At 40.4% G+C, this 23480-nt stretch overlaps 3 protein-coding genes across 3 annotated transcripts; 1 reads left to right on the top strand and 2 right to left on the bottom strand.

Annotated features, from left to right (window-relative positions):
• On the top strand, positions 1–1289 carry LOC128366774 (trypsin-3). The gene is made up of 5 exons (XM_053327540.1): positions 1–40; positions 181–337; positions 563–816; positions 907–1043; positions 1140–1289. Exons 1-5 carry the CDS (start codon positions 1–3, stop codon positions 1287–1289), a joined length of 738 nt encoding a protein of 245 aa, XP_053183515.1.
• A 9343-nt stretch (positions 1290–10632) lies between these two features.
• LOC128366761 (uncharacterized) lies at positions 10633–13245 on the bottom strand. The gene is made up of 2 exons (XM_053327524.1): positions 13086–13245; positions 10633–12567 (listed from the first exon to the last, which is right to left on the bottom strand). The coding sequence occupies exon 2, from the start codon at positions 12533–12535 to the stop codon at positions 10913–10915; it is 1623 nt and encodes a 540-aa protein (XP_053183499.1). The 5' UTR covers positions 12536–12567; positions 13086–13245; the 3' UTR covers positions 10633–10912.
• Positions 13246–15753: 2508 nt separating this feature from the next.
• im:7147486 (zinc finger protein 27) lies at positions 15754–22199 on the bottom strand. The gene is made up of 2 exons (XM_053327512.1): positions 21882–22199; positions 15754–19148 (listed from the first exon to the last, which is right to left on the bottom strand). Exon 2 carries the CDS (start codon positions 19093–19095, stop codon positions 16114–16116), a length of 2982 nt encoding a protein of 993 aa, XP_053183487.1. The 5' UTR covers positions 19096–19148; positions 21882–22199; the 3' UTR covers positions 15754–16113.
• Positions 22200–23480: the final 1281 nt, after the last annotated feature.

The raw sequence follows: 23480 nt of genomic DNA, 5'->3' as shown, positions 1-23480 counted from the left end.
ATGAAGGCTTTCATTCTTCTAGCTCTGTTCACAGTGGCATGTGAGTCTGAGTCTTACTCTTTTATTTTGGTTTTAAAGTCATTTAAACCATTTCATGGAAGGATAGAGTTAAAGGATTATTTACATAAAAGGATTCTCCTGCAAAACATGACTTCTGATTCATTCTCTTATTTCCATCAGATGCTGCTCCCATTGAGGATGACAAGATTGTGGGAGGATATGAGTGCAGAAAGAACTCTGTGCCCTACCAGGTCTCCCTGAACGCTGGCTACCACTTCTGTGGCGCTTCCCTGATCTCCAGCACTTGGGTGGTGTCTGCTGCTCACTGCTACAAGTCGTAAGTATAGAGATGACTTTTTGGATTCAAATGTTGCTACAAGCCCTCTGTAATCTATGAGTTTGATGGAGATACATTAAGTTAACATTTATAGTAAAAGCATAGTCTCAGTCTTGCAGTATTACTCTCCCAAACACACTTATACACTGATAAACCCCACTGATCACCTCACTACAAGTGCAATGTAACATCATGTTCATTTACTTTTGATGTCTTTCTGCACAGCCGTGTCCAGGTGCGTCTTGGTGAGCACAACATTGCTGTCAATGAGGGTACCGAGCAGTTCATCAACTCTGCTAAGGTCATCAAGCACCCTCGCTACAGCAGCCGCAACCTGGACAATGACATCATGCTGATCAAGCTGAGCAAGCCCGCCACCCTGAACAACTACGTCCGCACCGTGTCCCTGCCCTCCAGCTGTGCCAGCTCAGGAACCCGCTGTTTGATCTCTGGATGGGGCAACACCAGCGGCACTGGAAGTCAGTGAAACACTGCAAACATGTCTGAGAAACTACTTGGTAAATGTTTTTGTGTGAATATTCACATATATTGTCCCTCTTCCTCTCTAGACTACTACCCTGATCGCCTGAGGTGCCTGGATGCCCCTATCCTGAGCGACAGCAGCTGCAGGAACTCCTACCCTGGACAGATCACCTCCAACATGTTCTGTGCTGGATTCCTGGAGGGAGGCAAGGACTCCTGCCAGGTATGAGCTAAAGTCATCATCACTGTTTCTTAAAGTGGCTGAACCATGCTTCCGGACATCTTTGCTCACATTTTGTCTTATCTTGCTCTCTGTCAGGGTGACTCTGGTGGCCCCGTGGTGTGCAACGGTCAGCTGCAGGGTGTGGTGTCCTGGGGCTATGGCTGCGCCCAGAGGAACAAGCCTGGAGTCTATGCCAAGGTCTGCAACTACAACTCCTGGATTCGCAGTACCATGTCCTCCAACTAAAGTCACTTAACTGCAGTTTGTTCTAGGATATTAAATGTACATCCCTTTAATAAAAGTAACTTAAAAAAAGCTATATTTGACTTCTTTAGACATTACTGTTGTTGTAATGTTGTACTTGAACTCATCACTTTGTACTAAGATGCTGGGACAGTTACACATTTGATTTAGCAGGAAACAAAATGTACAGACTAAAGGTATGAAATGTGAAGTGTTTACCAGGATTTAAGACACTAATTATTCTTAAGTTAATTTTATTGTCAAGATTGCAAAAAGGATCTTGTAGTATCTCACTTCAGAGTCGTATAATCAGAGTAGGAAAGAATCATTTAATGGTTGGCCTATGTAAAGAAAGGGTGTTTATTTATATATTCATATCTATGCACAATACCCTACCCCATCAAAAAACACAAACATTATCACATCTGAATACAAAAGTGACCTTTATTGTTTTTTAAGACAAACTATAGCATAAAATTATATACAACAGGGTGTCCATCTGGGAAACATCTCCTGAAATGTCATTTGATTCCAACAAAAGGCCTGACATCAAAGCACAGAAAGTGTAGTTCTTTAAAGCAGCGAACAATGACGACGATCAACAACCAACTTAATACTGCAGGTGTGGAATGTGTGTTTGTTAGTGTATTTTCTGCAACATTCAGCATTGCATGTAAATTTTACACATGTTCACAACATAACCAACACGTGCATGACAAAAGCTGATATTTATGTTCAAATTTCAAATACAAAATTGCTGACCCAAGCACCTGTTGTAGGTCACAACAAAGCAACTTCTAAATCAGTAAAGTTTTGGACAGTACAACACTTCCTCTGAAACATTTTGAGTAAGAATTTGGGAGAGCTACATGATTTGAACATGTTTGATATCAAATGCACAGAGGTCATGCAGTAAGTGGATGCATCAGGATGAAAATGTTTTAAATTTGTTAAAGTAAACATCTACTATTCACCAAACGGCCATACAATGTATGGACAAACAGTATAAGTTATAAAATACGATTCATCTATATACTCTTCAATTTCTTGCTTCAATGAATCAGAAAACTTAATTTCCAGGTTTGCTTTTACAGCTACAAAATGTATATAAATATGTGACTGCCACCCCTCTGATGAGTCACTAACCATGTCCTGCAATTATAACTAAATTGGGATGTGCATTGCATGTCTGTTTTAAATGTAACATGTCATTGGGATGCTGGGCATGAATGAGAGCTCAAAATGTTTCATTGGTCATTTCTTGTGTATAAATATTTGCTAACTGAACTCTGATCAGTCATTTTCATACAGTACACATTCTGTGTTAAGACAGCAGGGCCGTTTTCTGGTTAGGCATTAATAAACTGAATGATCAAAGCATCTACGTCTCTGTTCTGATTGAGACACTGAAGTTTAAAAACTAAAGATGAATGGCTTCTACATGAAGTCCCCTAACTACGATCATCATGAAAACAGAAAGTACACCTATTATTTTGTACATTCAGTGTATTTGTTTAAAATTTGATAACTGATAATCATGAATGGTTGGATATTTTTTTTTTTAGATATTTCCCAAACCTTTCCAGGCTAGTAACAGATAATGTTTCTATATTTTCTAGTTGAAGACCCCTGTGTTAAACAATGTAAATAGATTGATGTACAAATGAAAGGGACATATTATCTCCATTTAGGTTATTACACCTGTCCTCTGGCATGCTGCAAATAATGTTGATAAAGGTCTGAAATGGCAGGATACATAGTTCCACACACAGCACACTTTACACCTTCTGAAGATCCCTCATTTGATATGCCACAGTTTTGGGATTCATGTCTTTTCACAGTTCTCAAAGGTGTAATCGGTTTTTCAAGCGCATGTTCATCTGTTCCGTCAAGACTGATTTCTTTATCTTGGGTCAGGGGATGCTGAACATTTTTACCCAAATCAATACCCGGATGTTGGACAAAGGAAATCATGGGTACCAAAGGGGACTCCTGGGTAATTGTGTCTGGATATTTGGATATGGGGGGGCTTAGAGGAGAGTTGCTAGTTTGGACAGATGAAACAGGGATGTAGTTGTTTTCTTCAGTTTCGGGATGTAGTGTTGTTATATGATTATTTGTGGAAGGGCTAAACACTCTCTTGTTAGATTGTGTACATTGATCATCTATTGATAAATCAAAATCAGAGTCCTTGTGCTTGTCTTGTGTTGAGGAATGACAAAGCTGGTGGTTGAACAGCAAATCTAGAGTCTTAAAGCTGCTTCTGCACAGCTCACATTGATAAGGCAGGAACACTTTCTTGGGCCTCGACTCAATCCACTGAAACTCTGGGTGCTGGCTCATGTGTTTCTTATAAAGCTCCACAAATCGAAATCCTTCACCGCACTGAGGACACATGAAGCGGCCACGTCGCTGTCGATGGATTCTCTGATGGTACCACAGTTTTTTCCAGTTCTCAAGGGTCTTACCACAACAGGCACAAGTGTAACTTTGACCACGAGCGTGAGTGAGCATGTGGGCTCGGAGTCTGCCCATGTGTCTAAACAGCCGCCCACAGCTTGGGCATAAATATTTCCTGGGATCTGATCGGTTATCTAGTTTGTTTAACTTGGACACAAAATGTGAGAGATGGTGAGCTGGTATGACTGTTGACTGGAACGGCTTCTTTAAATTAGCTAGCCGTTTCTTGCGACGCATCTCTGCAGACTGTTTTTTTTGTGTTTCACTATTTGCAGCTGTGACAATGGATGGTGGATTGTTTCCTGTTGAACATCTAAGTGCAGGCACTGTGTACTGTATTAATGACATCGTCTCCTCCCCCTTGATGGCAGAGCTCGAGGCATTTCTCTCTCCTCTGCACTGGCTGTGATGGGCGTTAAATTCAGACAGCACACCAAAAAGCTTGTCACAATACAAACAGCGGTAAAGCTTTGCACCAGTGTGGGCTCTCATGTGGCTGTTGAACTCCTGCAAGTTGTCAATGACATTCTTACAGATGTGGCAAGTGTAAGTTAGTGAAGGCTTTGCTGACTGTCTGCTGGGCCGTAAATGATCGCCGCTTCGCGAAGGCCTACATGTATGATTTTTTGCATTGCTATAATGAGTGAATGATTTCTCACAACCTGTGCAATTGTAACGCTTCACAGACCAGTGTGTCAGCTCGTGCACACGGAGGAAATATGCCTGACCAAAGGCTTTGCCGCATATATCACATTTATAAGGCTTCTCCCCTGTGTGGACACGCACATGTCTTATGAGGGCAGACTGAAACGGGAATGTTTTACCACAGTACTGACAGACTTTACTTTCTCTCTTCACTGGAGAAACTGATCTGCGAACTACCTGACTCTTGGCACGGTCATTGCTTCTGCTCTGTTTCTCTGCTTTGTCGATCTCAGCGTCTTGGTCAAGCTGACATGCGTGCATCTTCATATGATCAGCATACTCGGAGCAAGAGAATTTGATCTTGCAATATGGACATTTCTGATAAATGTTGCTCTTTCTATGTGTCTTGAGATGAAGATTTAAGTTGGAATTTTTGCTAAAACCTTTGCCACATTCAGAGCATTTAAAAGGCCTCTCTCCTGTATGAATGCGTTGATGGATAATGAACTGAGACAGAAATTTAAATGTGCGATCACAGTAACCACAGTTCAACAGAGTTTTACCCCCTTTTTTGCTGTACAAGACATTTGAACTTGCCTCCTTGTTTGTGTCACCACAGTCTGTTTCTTGTTGGGTATCATCACTGCCTTCATGCTCTTTCTGTAACAAAACATTACTTATTCTCCTCCTTCTCTTGCCGCCTCTCTTGCGTCTGAAAGTGTTTTGCCGATTGTTTGGACCCTCAGATTTAACTGGAGTGTTGGCACTGTGCTGTAAAGATGTAGGACTATCTGACTTTGACAAATGACTCAGTGCTACCTCTATATTCTCCACTTTAACAGCAGAGAGCATCTCAACAGGTTTGGGTGGCTGTTCAGAGGACGTTACAACATCAGTGCCACCAGGCTCTGTATTCTGTGTAAGGTTAACGCTCTTTGGAGAGTCATGGCTGCTCTGTGACTGTGACTCCCGACTGCCATTCATGTCCACTGACTGCAGTTTTTTTGGGTTGTCATTGTGAGTGGGCGTTACCAAATCTGCACTGTTTGTACACTCTGGAGGAATAACTTTAGGCTCAGCTACTGGCTGGGAACGCAGCCTTCGTTGTGGTAGTGCATCTTCCTTGAGTTCTGGCTGCTGTTTTTGTCCTTCATCAGACTGTGGGGAGAGTTGACCTTCCTTTGCCCCCGTGTCCACCTCCTGTTTGTCAATGCTCAATTCCACCTGCTTATCTGCCTCTACTTTCTCTCCAAAACCTGTGTCGTTGCTCAACACTGACAAGGCTTCCTGGGAAATGTCAAGTTTGGACACTTTAGCTGGAATTTGCTGATCAATCGGCAACTTAGTTCTTCTTCTTTTAATACCTTGAGAACTTGAACTACTTGCTGCTGTAGGAGACGTTTCAGTTTGCTTTGGGTCAACCTTATGATCGGATTCGGTCTTTCCATCTTGTGTTGAAGGGTGGTGTTCTCCTCTGCTCCTCAATCTTCGTGCAGGACCACTGACATTATTAGGATGAGCAGGACCAACATGGGCACTGGCAGGAGCAGACCTAGCAACCACGTTTTTAAAAGCAGCTATTTCCGTTTTTTTTGGTCGTCCTCTTTTTCTTTTTGAAAACACAGGGACACAATCTTCTGGTTTGCCATCAGAAACAGTGTGAGGATTGGACATCTCATTATGAGGTAAATTATTGATTAAGGGACCATCTACGGTGTTAGGCACATCATCACTTATGAGGTTTTTGAAGCAAGTTGGCAACGGTATTGTAGTGCTGACCTCTTTATGTTGAACTGCATCAAAACCAGCAGAATCTGTATCTTTTTTGTCTTCACGCAAGACACTTTTTGTTTTTCGAGGGCGCCCAGGTCTTCTGCGGGCTTCTGTACGCTGTCCATGACTGTCTGTCGTAGAGCTGCACACACTCGCAGATGTCATTTGAGACTTTGCTTCCATTCCTACATCTGGCGGTACATGCTCACTCTGTTGCCAGTTTGTTTTGGCAACTGTTTCGTCATTAACAGGTCCATCAGATGTACGGGAGTGGGATTCAGGTGGAGGTTCAGTGAGGTCTGTCGCTTTCATTTCCTCTCCCCACCTGGAGTCCAGGTCTTCCTCACCGCATCTCTTGCCTTCAGCTATCTGTTGAAGAAAAAAAAAGTAGTGTCACTACTATAATAATGGTATTATTGCACAAGCCTCCAAAAATAGTGGGACAATGAAGTCATGCAAAAGAAGTAAACAAAGCAAATGCCTTTATAATTCATTCTACAGTAGTAATGTCTAAATTTGTAACGTTATGCATTTAAGTGATTAAAAAAGGTCTAAATGGGATATAAGAATGGCATTAAACCATCTGACAACAAATTCTAAAAACATCTTGAATAAATATATCCATTAAAAAGAAAGAATCAAATTATATTCTAAAATAAAATACTGCCCTCCCTTCATTCAGATGTCACAAGACAGACATAAATACAACACCAACATTCACTGCACACTTAAATAACAATGATTTACCATAAAGGTAGACTACACAATGCAAAAACTTCTCTAAAAACAAAAAAGCATTGCAAGCATATTCATTAAGCCTTCCGGGTTTTAAAATTTCTTGAACGCAAAAAAAGAAAAAAGAAAAATCATTGATATTCCATTTATAAAAACTACTCCAGAAATTACGCTGTGTACTGTGTAGACAGCATAACTTTTGGGGTGATAATGTCTTTTTGTCTTTACCACTAGCTACCTGTTTGCAGTCCGTAGAAACATGAAAGGAATTACGAGGATGCGATGGCACAGACGTTAATTCAGAAACTGTATTTTGGTCACTGCTTCCTCTGCTGAAGGACATTTTACTCCCCATGTCAAGAGTCTGTGGATTAAATGATGACAAGGAGGTTGTAACTCACAACACACTGATGAGTAATCTTAAAGCAAAATATGCTTTCATATCACTAAGCCTGTTACAGGCAGGCTGGCCTACAAGGTAATTATTCCTCACGTAAATTAAAGTCATATGTGTATTGAACAAAGGAGTACATGCTACACTCATAAAAACTTATAAGGGGCTTATTAAGACTGTTCAAAGATAATGAAGCCAACAACTCTTAGAGAGGAGTTAAGTTGGCTGATTTAACACTGAGATGTTTTAAATCAGGATTAAAAACAGTTGTCAATAGAAAATCAAGATGAAAGGAAAATCTGTAGAGACAGGAAACATCCTTTCTTATTTTCACAACCAGTAGTGCAAACTAACTCAGCTCATTTACTCAAGCACAATGCTGAAGTTCATTTCTGAGGCAGCTTGTAATTCAACATACACATTTTTACTGCACTACATTTCAGAGGGAAATATTGTAGGTTTTACTACAATACGTGACAGTTATGATTTAAATTGCATCTTAAAATGATTTTGCATGATTGCATAATAATGCACCCAAGACTTTATAAAGTAGCCTATGAGAAATGAGTCTACAACCAGCTGCAGCATTATTGTTTCAATGTTAACATCAGTAATAGTAATACTCCAATAATATATTATAAAATAATATGTAGAACAATCTGGAAGGGACTTCTATAATTAGTGACTTTACTTTTGGTACATTTTGCTGATTATACTTCTGAACTTCTACTTAAAATATTCCTGCAGGACTTTCACTTGTAATGAAGTAATTATATATTACAGAATTTCTATATTTTGTATACAAGTAAATTATGTCCCATAGATTTGAAAGCGACTTTACATTGACACAAACTAAAGAGTCAAATATAAGATGTTGCAGGTCGTTAAAACATTACATGTAACAGATTTACACCATTTCTCCATACAGTGATTATGACCAGGCCACATCTCATCTGATATCAGTCTTTCTGATGCACACAGGGGCAAAAGACTTTCAAAATAAACGCATTAACCCACTGAGACAATAATCGTGTCCCAAAGGCTGTTTGAAATCCCTTTTAAACACCCGTAAACGACCAGACAGTCTCAGCATTAACATTTCTGAGTAAAAGCTAACAGCATGACTAACAATGAAGGCGTTATCTGTCGGTAGGCCAGGTTGCTAGCGTCGCTTATTGAACATCACAGGCCACACTAACCTAACCGTTAACTTCAATGTCAGCTCATAAGGCTTTCTTCACAGATAATTAAGCTTGCATAGGCAATTTCTCAACCTGGGTTACCAAAGGTGACGAGTGGTTAGTTAACACAAACTGCTTGCCTGCGTGGGTGAGTCAAGGCTGGTCTCTGCGTAGCCATGCACTGACCGATGCTCAACTAGCTAGCCCTGGCTAGCTCAAAGCTAACATAAACTCTGTCCATACGTGGCTGTTTTGCACTTTCAAACACTTGCATTGGTCTGGGAGATGAACTGTTTTAATGTGGACCTGGCCTTTCTCTTCTTTTCAGGGCAGTTTGCAGCAGTGAGCCACTCGGTATCCACGCACAAAGCAACCCGAGAGAGTGTCAATCACGCCAAGCGCACACGGTGAGTAGTTCATGTGCTGTGGGAAGTTTCGGGAATTATGAGTTGTCCTGCAGAAATGACTTCAAACGTGGCAAACATTGAACGACACATTTTTAAAACATTTGCGTTTAAGGAACAGACAGAGTTCAAAGATGGAAAAGTGATGTGCAGCTTCTTCAGACATCAGCCATCTAATCATATTACTGACCCGGCTCTGTTTCTTGTATAATTTTGAGACTACAGAGGAAGTACAAGCATACGGGCATCACGTGAACGCTGCATCCATGCATTTATTTACATCATCACAGAAGGACAGATAACAGTACCTCGATGTATTTGCTTTGAAACGACACCCTCTGCTGGAGGTTAGAAGACGCCACATAGACAACAAATTCCCTGAGGAAAAAGGGCTTTTAGCAAATGTATAGAATAAAAATGCAAGGAAAAGTAATACAGCTGGGTCCAAAAGTCTGAGACCACATTGAAAATGTCTAATATTTTTTCACACATACGTGGAAATTATCAGAAAGTTTAAGGATGCAGAAACATTTTAAATACAAGAAGTTATGGCATGGGAAAAGAATAATCAATATTCTGTACTATTTCTATATCAGCAATAAAAGTTTCCAGCACATCATTGCTTACCAAGTAGCATTGTGATAGTGACATCAGAACTATGTGAAAGTGTCAAATTGTTATTCTAAGCAAAAAGGGGCTTTCTCGGTATCAAGGTTTCTAAGTGGGTCATGCATGGAGCCCTGAAATGCTTTGCAGAAACTGGAACAGTTGTATCCAAAGTGTCATCAGGCAGGCCAAAAGTGACCACACCATCACAAACGAGCAACTGTTTCTATACCACTTTTCAGGAGGGGAAAAGAAACATCAGCATGTGCATATATGTATACATAATGTGTGTGCGCACCTCATTGTCAAAGGAGATTTGAAAACTTGGTAGTAAAATGGCTAACAGTATAAAATAGTATATAGAAAAATGTACTGTACATGTATTTCAGTGTATATTAGTTTGAACATACACGGAGTAATTTTATGTAAGTGTTTGTAACATGAGCTGCAGATCTGTTGGCTGTTTGGATGAGACAAGTATTTAGTAGAATGTGAGAGCAGTGCAAACATCAGTCCATAATTGTTGTCTTGACTTTGTGAAGAGTTTTTAAGATGCACACTCAGTATTGAACCATGCATGCAAAAAAAACCAACCAAAACTGCATTGGACCCATAACAAAAACTGTAGTCATGCTTTATTTTATTTTTAACCACCAAAGCACTCAACAACATATGTAACAGAAATGAAAGACAGCTTTTTCAATTGAACCAAATGTAGTTTTTGTGCATTATTTATAATCTTAACACACTTTCATCGTCATGTGAAAGTTATTAAGGCACTTAAATATATAAAGGTATTTTGCATCCTACATTGCCATTGACCCCTCACTTCATTTACCATGTCAATAACCTAGTTTATAATCAATTAAATCATGCTGCATTTTCAATAAACACACACTGTGAATTTGAAAATATAGTTTAATACGACATATACTGTATTTCAAAAATCCGACAAAGGTAAGAACACAGGGCATTGTAGTCAATTCTCACAGCCTGACAACACATTCTGATCATACTAAAAACTTAAAACAACAACCAATAACTACAGTACCTGGTCACCCCAATGCAACGTGGGCAAACCACGCACATACATTTCGATAATGACCTATATTGATTTACATATTTCTCTAATGTTGGACCAATGCATGAATACACAGGTACAATGTACTGAATTCAGACTTTGGGACTTTCATTTTGGACTGTTTACTGTACTGACAAAAGAAATCCAGCTTAATTAAAGATGTACTACCCATCCTACACTGATATATATTTTATAGTAGTAGTTTAGAGGAAGACAGGAAACATTGCTTTCCTGTGGAATGAACCTAAACAAGCAGAGGATGTTGAGTCAGATTGCCACCTATATGCACTTGGTCCATAACAAACATAATCTGTGACATGCAAACTGGGTGTGCATTTCCAGTTTGGTCAAGTCTTAATAGGAACAGATGATGTTACTTGGTAAATCATCTCAGCAGGTTTGTCTGTTCCACTTTCAACGATGTAACAATCATCTTCCAAATCCACTGCTGTTTTCACATTTAAAGGAACCACACCTTGCCCTTTGTCCAAACCAACAGCCATGACTTGGTTTTTCTTTATGTTACCAGAAGCTGGAACTCCAAGTTTTCTCTCACCGTTGACCTGAACAAGATCTGGGCTTGCCATTGGTGTCATCCTGTTTGGTCTGTATAATGGTTTGCCAGCTCGGCTGTGTTGTGCCATAAACTCTTTTGCTTTGACACACTTGTGCCTCTGAAGCAGCTGAGCAGTTTCAAAAGAAATGTGACAGACTCGGCACATGAACCTATTTAGTACTGCAGAGGATGTCTGCATCCGTTTGCTCAGTGCACCTGGTGAAGAGTTTGTGGGCATCTTCAGCTGCACATAGGGAATGTCAGCACGTCCCAAACTGCTTCTATTGGGTGCAATGAGATTTGGACTCTGACTCTTCGATGGAAGGGAGACAAGATAAGGCCTGGATGCACTGGAATTCTTTAACTGAAAGGATGGGCTATTATGAATACCCTGAATGCTTTTATTGAATGTCTTGAAATTCTGATTTTTAATTTGCAAAGCAGAAGGGACACGAAGCGCCTGACTGTCTTTACTAGTTTCATTGGGATTCTTGCTGTTCAAGTATAGGGAGGAAGTTGCATTAAGCCTTTGAGCACTGGGATTCGGACTCCTATTTGTACTGGCTTCATTTAGCTTGTTAAGAGTCAGTGGTCTCGCAGTGATGAGTCTGAATTTGGTAGCTGTGCTGGGTGAGTTACAAACATGGAAGCGAGGCACTAACTTCTTGCTGGAGAGCAGCAGGCCACATCCTATACATCCAGAAACCTTATCTGTAACATGAGAGCTGTTGTGGGCGATAAGAGAGTTCTTCGTCATAAAACACTCCCCACATTTACCGCAGGTGTATGGCTTTTTCTTGTTAAATTTACGCACAGTTTGCAACACCACCACTGGCTGGTAAAGTGTCCAAAGATCCACTGTTGGTGCACCAACACTTGCAAAAATATTCTGCATGTCTGTTTCACATGGGACAGGATTTGGGAGCAAAGACGGGTACAACGCAGGCACTTTTGTTATTTGTGCAATCTGCGCAGAATGCATGGAGTTTTGTGGCCTAAGAGCTGATGTAAGGGGCACCTGCAGCACAGGCTTCACTGGCGGCAGACTGTCCACTTTTGGCGCCTTCCAGACAACTTCACCTGACTGTAGTCTTTTCAACTTTTCCTCTTCTTCTATGCGCTTTTCAATTCTGCGCTTCCTTATTGTTTCATGATCAAGCACTTGGTGTCCAGGTTCATGTGTAGTGCTGTGCTCCAGCATGTCTTCATATACAGTAAACTCAGTCCCACAGGAGCAGATGTGACTTGCAGCAGGACACATGTGTTCCTCCAGAAATTTTCGATTTGCAAATATCTGCTCACAGCTAAAGCAAAACCGGCCGGCGTTCATCAAGTCTCTGCTTAAGTCGTCCTCCAAGACAGGCAGCGGTTGGCTTCCTCTCTCCATCATCAGGCTGGGCATGTATCTATTCATTTTTATGTAGAGCCCCCGGCACACTTTTCCTGCTGATAGAAACAAGTTATATGATTATTATAAATCACAAACAGAATGTAACTGAAGTGGCCAAAAATATTAAATTCCTTATTTAATGGTGACTGATACTACCAATCTCAAAGGGGCAAGTTAAGCAGGGAATTACACTACGGAGACTACTGTAATTATTGATAATCATATTTGACTTCTTTACATCGTTTAACATTATTATTAGCTTGTCTCGCTACTGAAGACCTTTCTGTAGAGATGACCGAATTAACTCTTTATAAAATCCACAAACAATACCGTTACACTTCATATGTCTGATATATATAATATTAATATACCAAACCAAATAATTTCTGGCACAATAGCTACACTGCATTTCTATACATCTGAATATCTGGACAATTAAGTGAGCTTTTAACATTTCACTGCTTATAACGTCGTTATTTTTAGTTTAAGGCGCGCCTGCTTTGATACAAGCCAACCTAGCCATCGTTAGCCTCAAACTGGCTAGCGTTAGCTCAGGACGATAATGTTATCTTACCTAAACATGAACATTAAAGAACAGCCGTATCGATACTGATATGTCCTTGCCACAAACTGCGCCCAGCTTGTCCTATGTGGTTTTGTTGGACATCCACAATCAGATGAATATGCCGGTGTTTAGCAGGAGCAGGTAGCCGTTAGCCTGAGAGAAGAGGAAAGATCCCCCCTCTTCTTCTCCGAATGGCGCCAATCAATGATAACACGTCCGGCCTCTGCTTGCTTATACTGACACCTACCGACCGGAGTTCATAATTCATCTTTCAAGTTTCTACTGCCGTGGTTGATTTTAGCTTTAATTATACGAAATATCACTAGTATTGATCTTGGCAGTACATTATTTAAAAAAAAAATGTAATTTAATGTTTTATTTTAACAATTCACCTTGCTCAAAATCTAAGGAGAAAGGCACGCAATAATTTATAGTAGACTAAGGGGCAGATCTGATATCTGCTGCCAGACAGCTGGGCCTGCCTAAATGGTTTAAAGCAAAAAAGACAAAAAGAAAGTGTTAATTAGTAATTAATATAAATAAATTGTTAAATACATTTGTGATAGTGTCAGGTGTTATACATTAATATTTTCATATGAAACACAATGTAAAATAATGGTAATCTGGGAATTATTACGTCTAGCATAATTACACTGAATAATATGTGATGTGCGTGATATGAGTGCACACATATCAATTATAGGTGAACAAAATGTTAAATTTGGCTGTGTGTTCTTGCTGAACTGAGCCAAATGATCTAGCACACTCAAAAGAGCAGTAATTCCCATCACCAGTACATTCTTGATATTGGAAACAGCAGCTGATCCTTTCAATCAATGTCATCATTTCTTGTGATTGAGAGCATCTTTATGTTGAGTTTAAGATACATACATTAATGGTGGGATAATTATTATGAGTTGTATTCTCAATTTTCAGGCCTGCTGAATCAATAGTGAAGAACCAATACCTATCTTTTGCTTAAAGTTTCATTCCATCCTTTATCCTTGCATCTACTCCTGACACTCATTTTCTGACCAGCGTAGTAGTTTCAACTCCTGACATACTTATTACTGACTTTTCCTCCACTTTACATACACTATGCAGTGACTGTCACTTTTGTATACTTTTACAGTTATTACACCCCTAAGATCCTTGTTCCTGACCCCAGCAATTTCAATTTTAGTATGACACATTTATTCCTTATTTTATTTCGGGGGCATAGAGAAACTTCCAAAGGGATAACATACAATTGTTAAAATTAAGTTATTATATTAAAAAACATATTCAATTTATATTAACAAATATTTCACACAGAAACTACAGTTAATACCCACAATTTTGTGTGCATGTTGGGATCCTGGCCCTAAGGATGAGAAACATTTATTAACTTCCAGGTTTCTTGAAATCTGACAGGATAAAAAGCAATAATTATAAGGCCTGTTTAAGATTAATTGCTGATGCAACTATGGCAAACACTGTAGTATTATGTGAGTAAGGACTGTCTCAAAAATAATTACACCATATTAAAAACACAGGCCAGTTGCATCAAAGCAAAAAACGTTCATGACAAGAGTATTCTCACTGACTGAAAAGCACTTTAAAAAATATGTTTAACAAAACTACACTCACAATTCTGGCTATTACTGCAGTAGTCTATTGTATTGTGTATTCAGACTATTCCTGTTGGATATTATGAGTGGATTAGCTTGCTAGCAGCTATGATTTAGCATGATCTGAGCTGAGCCATGTGTTGTTTTTCAATGATGGAATAATTACTGGCTCCAGAATTGATTTGTGGTAATTTGATACATCAATTTCATACGATGCAACATTTAGGCAAATAAATAATGGTCTTAATATTATATTTTGACACAGGACCCTCAAAGGAAGGCCTCAAGAAGATTTAAAAATGTAAGAGCCTTCTTATGTCAGTTGATGCTGTGCTTTAATTGTAGATACTCTCAAATGTTCAATTAAGTGCCTCAAACCAGTTGACACACTGTTTTATATCAGTAGTTTTTGGTGCTTCTGGAGTTATGGGGTCCAAAGAAAGTGGTTTGTTCTACCCAGCTGTTAATCCAACCTAAATAGAGACACTATATTTCTTGGATCAGTTTCCATTCTTCCCATATATAATTTAGGGAAAAGGTCCACAATTATTTTGAAAAATGCATATTATGAACCCGTAAAGAGGTACTAAATGATATCTTGTGGATGTGCCTACACACTAGATTTGTCAACATGGCAAATTACCTAACACTGAATGTTATATTATTAGTGTTGTGACAGGTCAAGTATTCAAAAGACGTATTTTTTCAGTTTTCAGAGCCATATACAGCTGCAGCACACAACAAAAGATATTCATAATAAAATCACAGACTGATTTATCTTAAATTTGTGTCTAATAGCAGAACTCAAAATGCTATTGTATGTATATTATGTGACCTTGTTTTTCTTATCTTTTTCATACAAAGATTGTCTCAAATTGTGGCTGAGGAATTTCTATTAAATGAAAATGTCTAAGTTTTTAAATACGGATTGCTGTATAATGAGCTTTTCCACTGCAGTTATCTATTTCCAAGTTTATGAGAGTTCCATGTTAATCCTCCACTATTGGCCAGTCAGCTATAAAATAAGATATGAGATCCCACATCATAAAATGATACCAATGTACAGGTTTCGCAAACTGGTATATTTATTAACACCAGCACAACAACAACCTACATCACAACTTCTTTGATAAACGTTTGATTAGCAAGTACTCAAACATTTACAGGCTATGAGATTATGTAATAGAGGGATTAACTTGATAAAACTAAAATGTACAGTATATCAAAGCTTTTGTTTTTTACAGTGACAAGCTACTATAAACACAAATATTTGCTTTAGCCCCTCCCCCAAAAGAAAAGAGCTGTATGTAGCTGTACAATACCAAAGTAACCCCTGGAGAGTAAAAAACAAACAAGTAAAATACAACCTTGAAGGCATTTCTCCCATGTTACAGACATATTTGTTTTATATAAAAACTGAAGTGTCATTAAGATGAGAGTTGTTCTTGTGTTTTTGGCTTTGAGTCTCCAGCCATGATGCGATGAATTCTCCGGCGATGGTTTTTGAGCGATTTAAGATTTGGGTAGGTACCCTGACAGACATCACAGCGGTATGATTCAGACTGTTTGTGAGTGAGCAAGTGTTTCTGCAGACCGTCTACAGTGCCAAACCAGCGAAGACAGACAGGGCAACGCACAGGTTTGATGGCAGGTTTGCAAGTCCCACTCCTCTGGTGAAACATGAGACTGATTGTGTTTGGGAAGTCAGACTTGCAGTGCGAGCAGTGATACGTTTTGGGTGGATTTGTGGATGGATTTGTAACCCGTCCCCCTTTACATCGATTCAAGGATATGTGCCTCCGCAGGGAACAGCGAGTGGCAAATGTATTGCCACATCGTGTGCATACAATCCTCTGCTGCTTTTTTCCTGGATTTGGCAGTGGCTCTGGACATGGCTGCTTCTGTGGAGGCTGATGCACAGACTGAGATGGCTGCTGATGAGGTGGCTGTTGCTGAAATCGAAGTAACAGGGGTTGTGATCGTTGTGGTTGTAATCCCTTGAGCAGCTGATGATGAGGATGCATATGGATCTGCAGATGAACTTCGTAGTCTGCCCAGGAATTCACTGTCTCTCCACAAGTTGGACATGTGTATGATTCCTGTGCATGCTTTTGTAGGTGTTCCAGGAGAAGTCTTGGAGATGTAAATCCAACCCCACACTCACATGTCACCCTCCTGGGAAGTACAGAGGGCAGTGACATGATGCCCCAGTTGCCTGCATCATCCCCCTGTGTTTGACTGTCTGTTGCATTGCCTGACATATTCTGCTGCACAGTCCCCATATCCACATCTATCATCGTTTGATGTAACTGACATTTTTTTCTATGCACCATCATGTTGTCTTTGCGGTTAAAAGACTTTCCACAGACAAAGCATGCAAACATTGGTCTCATATTGTTGGCATTTTGTAGAATGGCCCCCTGACTACCACTTTGTGCTGCAGTACCAGGGCCGCGCGGTCTGAAGCCACACAGTCGTAAATGGCGCCTTAAAGTGGACACCCGACTGTATGTTTTCTGACACCTGTTACAAGGGTAACGTTTTACACCCTCTCTGACAAAATATCGCAGACTAGTGGGTGCTGTTTCGGCTGACACAGAAGTCTTCACCCCAGTATTATTACCAGCTTTCTCTGCAGAACTAAGCACCTCCATTTCATCATCTAAGGGCATTGTCCACTGCCCTTCGCTACTGTCTTCATTATCAATTACTGCTGCATTCCAGCTACTTTTTTCTTCTCCTGTCTGAAGCGAAGTCCCACACAGAGCGACATCCTTAGACTGCTCCATCATGGAAGATTTGGAGTAGATTTGAGCTGAATGTGTCCAGGCCAATTGTGACACTGCAGACTGCTCTGAATTTGGAGAGGTCACCTCTACCTTAATACGACCAGTAACTTCAGTACCCACACCAACACTCTTAGCATTTTGTCCATCTTCAATCTCTGCATCTATTTTGGCCTTACCATTTGATTTCAATACTAGCATTTTCTCAATGGAGGAATTGGCCTGCTGTTTAAGGGCTGACCCTGGACCCTGGCATTTGTGCATTTTGAGGTTGTACCTACGTGCGTAGCTGTGCTTGCACAACGGACAAAAGAAAACTTTTTTTGTATTGTTTAGACTATGGAATGGCACTATTTTTTGGGCAAAGGGAAACTTACTTTTTAAAGATCTTGATGGCTGTATGGCCTTGTTTCCCAACTGTGGGCAAACATGATTGTCAGGGAAAGGCAACCTCCCAATGATCAGCTGTTTGCACCGTCTACAACATTTAATTCTCTCTTTTTTGTGCAAGAAATGATGCTCTGTCAGTCTGTCCATGTTTTGAAAGACCCGACGACAGCGGCCACATTGATATCTTCCATATGTGCCATTACTGCTAGCATCCATGAGCTTTTGACGGGTTTCAAGAACCACAACAGGCGAGAAAGTTTTAGTCAGAGAAACAATTCTCTTCTTACTTGACTCAAGAATTCTGCTGATGGATGGAGCTTTTGTTTTTATACCAGGTTTTGCAAGCAGTCTCCTCAGCTGTGCAATAGAAAGATCGTTGATTGGTGACACTTCAGTTTTTTCCCCCGGTGTTATATCAACTGGGACGACTTCTTGTTTGGGGGTAACTGTGTTAATGTTCTGATTCTGAGACTGAGGAAGAGGGAAGCGTTTCATGTATGCTGATGCCAGCAACTTCATTAAGTTGTTATTTTGGGGCAAATTAGCACCTTTTTTACTACTGAGAACTGAATTTGTTTTGTCCTGGAAATGCATGTCCTTTACAGTCTCCAGTATTTGCTCTCCTGCTGCCGTCTTCTCAAGTTGTTTCTCATGACCATCCTGAAGGAGTGTACACTGTCCTTCAGGAGTGGTGACAATGGCAATTCCATCCTCCAGACTTACATCTGCTTTATGGTCTGTTGATGTGGGTAATTCGACAGCTGGGGACCTTGAGGTAGAGGGGCAATTGAGGACCAAATCTGGCTTGGTTACAGTTGTACTGAACTGTACATGCTGAGTGGGAAACATTTCATCACCCCCTGTTCCACTAGAGAGATTATCCAGGGGTTGCAGTAGCTGTAGTTGAGGGACATGAGAATGTTTATGCTCAAGCATGAGGCTAAAGTCATGAAATTCCTCACCACAATCACAAATATAAAAAGAAGGTGAAGGGCTCTCAGGCAATAGTGTTGGTGAACTTGGGTTCCCACTGGATGAATCCTTGCTTGCATACGATGCGTCATGCAGGCTGACATTAGGCTGTGTTGGAGGGAGGGCAGGAACCTTGGAGAGTGCACTGGCATGGGTCGCCTGATGTACCAGCAAGGAGGCCAGTCCAGTGAAGGTAGCTGAACATGCCACACAACGATACACTTTGGAAGAGGAAGTATTCCCCTGGAACCCAAGCATCATGGCAGCCAAACATAGAAGGCTATCCAGGTGTTGTGGTCATGCAAGGCAGCTTCCTGTAAATCACACACAAAATAATCACCATGAGATATTTAACAGTCACAAATGACACTTTTAAAGAGACATGTTTCAATCTTTTATCTGACTAATTCTTTTTCAAATTAATTTCATTATTGATTAGTATTGATTAAAAAAAGTATGAAAAAAAAGAGCATTACTATACTATATTGTTTGCGCAATGAAACATTTACAATTTGCCTTTCACACAATCATTGTTGGGCAGAGTTTTTGTTACTATGGTCCTGCGGTAATAAAGCTTACCAAAGCCACTTTCCAAAGACCCTAAACTTAGAGCAGCTGGTATTACGGTATAAAAAGGTCAGGCTTAATTAGTCTGTGCACCGTTGGCCTGCATTCCCTCCCAGCATTCAACTCCACAGAGCACCTGAGGGATACCCTGGAACATATCAGGAGATATAGCCCCCTGCCTGCCAGTTGTCAGCAAATCCATCAGGTCTTTCTGCAGAAATGGGAGCACGCCCCACAGCTGCTTACTTGCGCCCCATTTCCACTGGCCCAGTATAGCATGTTTCAGCATCATTGTGAGCTGGTGCATTTCCACTTCATCCTCACAGCAGGGAAAAATCCTGCAGACCCCTGATACAGAGGGCCTGTCTGAGCTGCTCTGTCCATCTTTACATAGCTGTGTTGAGCTAAACCGATTGACGAGACAAAATGAGACCAAGTGTCATTTTTAAGTCTTTTCAGTTAACAACACATCAAAGTAAAATGTGAGTATATCTGGTTTGAATGAAGACATAATCCTTTATAAAACATTGCTCAATCTATAAACTCCATTATTCTTGATTTGCATTTTATTTAATCATCATAAACATCCAGCTGTTCCCAGATCCTCAGGCAGACTGTTCCAACGGCTCATAGCCTAATAACTAAACGCTGTCCGTCATTGTTTTTAGTTATGACCTTTGGAACAGCTAAATACTCCTGCCAGAGGACATGAGGAGCCGTACTGGATCATACACTGTCAGAAATTGTGATATATATACTGGTACAAGACCATGAAGTGCTTTAAAAACAAGTAAAATCATTTTAAAACCAATGTGGAAACTAACAGGTAACCAATGTAAGGATTTTCAAATGGGTGTAATGTGTTCTCTCCTTCTGGTCCTAGTCTCTCTCTGTGTCACTCAGAGAGAGAAATGGTCACACGTGTGCAGTGTTTTTAAGGTGATTTTGAGCAGTGGTTTAAGCAGATTTGGTGACATAGCCCACGTGAGCCTTGAAGTTAAGTTCTGAATCAAACGCTACACCAAGGTTTCCTGCTTGCTGGCTTGGGGTATGTGCCAGGGATGTTTTATTTTGCCACCAATTCCTCTCTCTGAGCTTTAGAACCAATTACTAAAATCTCAGTTTTATCCTTGTTGAGCTGTAAAAAGGTTTGTTCCATCCAGGCATTCATATCTAAAATACAATTGGGAGCCAATTGGTCACAACTGAGACATCACCTTCATTAGATGGTTGACATAGCTTAGTGTTATCAAGAAGATTTTTTAGAGTCATGGCTAAATATCAAGCTGAGCCTGAGCCTGTCAGTGGCAAAAACAAGCACTTTTAGTGGACGCACATTGACGGGGTGCGTTTACCCCATCTGATTACATTGCAGCGTGTTTCACAGCTGCCAGCTGAGTTCGTATTGAATGAAGTATTAATCATACAATCAGTAGAATAAAAAGAAAACACTAATTGATTCAATTAAAGTTGATTGGGTGTGGCGCAGGAAACTTGATGTGCTGCCAAAGTCAAAGGTCTAAAACACTGGGGTAAGATAGTCTGAATGTTTCAGCTGGCCTTGGGTGGTAAATTCACTCCTCCTGTGTCCAAAGTTCGTATCACTTAGACAATGTGTTTATTTTTTAAGAATACTTAATATACCATGCAAGGCAGCTGTATTCGAGAAGTGATGACACCACAGGATAAAAACAAACATCTGGCACGCCAGATTAATTATTAATCAGGATGATCTTTGACTTCCAGTTGTGGCAGGTTTTAGTTTCAGATCTCATACATATGATTTTAATATAAGGGAAACACTTACACACCAACAGTAATAGTTATGTGTTCTTTGACTACTCCACACATACCATAAATAAACACCTTTACATGCTACTATTTAAAGTTCAACTTTTCTTTGAAAATGTCAGCCATTTTGGAGCATGTTTGGACCCATTTCTTTACTATTCAGGACACATTAAAAAATCCGATCTTGTATAATGGGGTTAAAACTGCAAGATGAAAGTATCAACCTAAATATGTAAACACTGAACACCTGAGGTTCAAATGCAAAACGCACAATAACGGAACCGGTGCTAATAAATAGCCTACAAGCAAAAGGGTTATCAAGCTGCGTTACTTTGACAATGGGCTTACTGCTAACAAACATACCGAGGCTATTTTACCAATAATAAACTACACATACACACACAAACACAATATCATTTTCGCACGCTTCAATTTTAGGATAACTGGCTCCACACTTGAGCAGTATTCATCTAGGCGTGCATGCTTTGAGGCTGGCCACACCATACATAACCCTTTAGGTCTGGTTCAAGTCTCTGAGGGGGCTGCTAGGGAAAGCTAACCAGGGGGAGATGGCCGACCACGTTCCTGAAGAAGGCCGGGGAAAGGACTGACTAGCAAGCTAGCCATGACCTATGGAGCTAGTCTTCTTCTTCTGCACAGTAACCCAAACGCGTTTTAGTATCACTCACCAGGCAGAGGAGCGCTGACGTTATCCTTCAAAGTGGAGCCACAATGGCTGGGTGGGAGAAGAAATGGCTCGGCAGACATCTGTCGATGATGCAGAGGCAAAAACTCTCAAGGGAAACGAAGCTCTCCTCGGCTCTGGGGTGAACAAACGTGATGCTGTGCCAGGAGGAGGAAGAGCACCGAGCTCAGAGGGGCAGCTTCAGGCGCGCAGCGGAAAGGGAGTTCACAGTACGCATGCGCAGTTTAACCCCAGTCCTCTTGAAAAACCGTGGATGTATGGAGAGAAAAACACTCGAAAATCGCAAACGCTGGGCTGTGCGCCATGCCTATGCGCCGATTCATCATGTTCTTCTTCTTGTTTTAAGGCGGCTGGCATCCAGTTTATTGGTGCATCACTGCCACCTACTGCTGCGGAGTGTGGATCAGACAATACAGATCTAAATCCCCTCAAACACACACACACACACAGCCCTAATGATTAGGTTATTAGGTAATAATTTTGATATGAATTCCTGCAACCCTAATTCCCTCAGATTATTCCTCATCATCATCATCTCAGCATCAACCTATGCTGTGGATGCAGACGTGTTCCACTCATGCAAATTGAAAAAGTGCTCATGCAATGAGCAAGCAGCAATTCATAAATATGAAATGCCAAAAGTAGCATTAAACCTGCTGTATTTCTTTGGAGAGGGGATGTCAGTCCAGGATTAGTCCAGGATAAGCATATTCTCTGTCCAGACCTGTTGATATTACGCTAGCGTTGACTGAGCCATCATCTTGCTAGGTAACATCATAACTTGACTTTGCTTTCATATCTGAGATCAAATGAGGTAGAGGTATCTGGAAGACAGTGAGAGTGAAACAGGGAGAAGCAGCACTGAGTCATATGTAGTTTATAACTTAATAGCTGAGGACAGTGATAATAGCATCCAGGACACAACGATACAGTGTCTAGAACAATTCTGGGACAGTAGAAAAATCATCAAAGCATATTTTGAAATAGGAGCTATTTAGATAACCAGACCACACATAGGTAATGGTTACTTTCTTGCCAGAAAAAAAAAGTTAAAACTTAATGAAGTGACATGTTAACAGCAAAAATAGCCTGCATAATACACTGTATTATTGTATCCAGCTCTTATAATACCACTGTATTATTGTATCCAGCTCTTATAATACCACTGTATTATTGTATCCAGCTCTTATAATACCACTGTATTATTGTATCCAGCTCTTATAATACCACTGTATTGTAAAACTTTTGACAGGACATCGGACTGAGTGTGCCATGCTCAGAGCACTGCTGCAGTACAGTAGTTGAGTCCCAAACAGTAGGATGAATACTGGGATGAATGTGTTTCACACCAATCTCTTGGAGTTGTTGTGACTACTCTATGTGTGATTATACCCAAACATACATGGCAAGTATCTTGTTGATCTTGATGTTCTTTGTTTCTCTTTCACACAGGGACATACTGTTCAGATACACAAACATGATTTCTATGACTATAGCTAAGCATTTTAACCTTTCACTAGCTCACACAAAATATATATTCATACAGTGATTTCCCTCAGAAGGTGCAGGACACTTAAATAAA

This window comes from Scomber japonicus, chromosome 10 (assembly GCF_027409825.1).
Source record: "Scomber japonicus isolate fScoJap1 chromosome 10, fScoJap1.pri, whole genome shotgun sequence".
Taxonomy (NCBI): Eukaryota; Metazoa; Chordata; class Actinopteri; order Scombriformes; family Scombridae; genus Scomber; species Scomber japonicus.
This window is presented reverse-complemented; position numbering and strand designations above follow the sequence as displayed.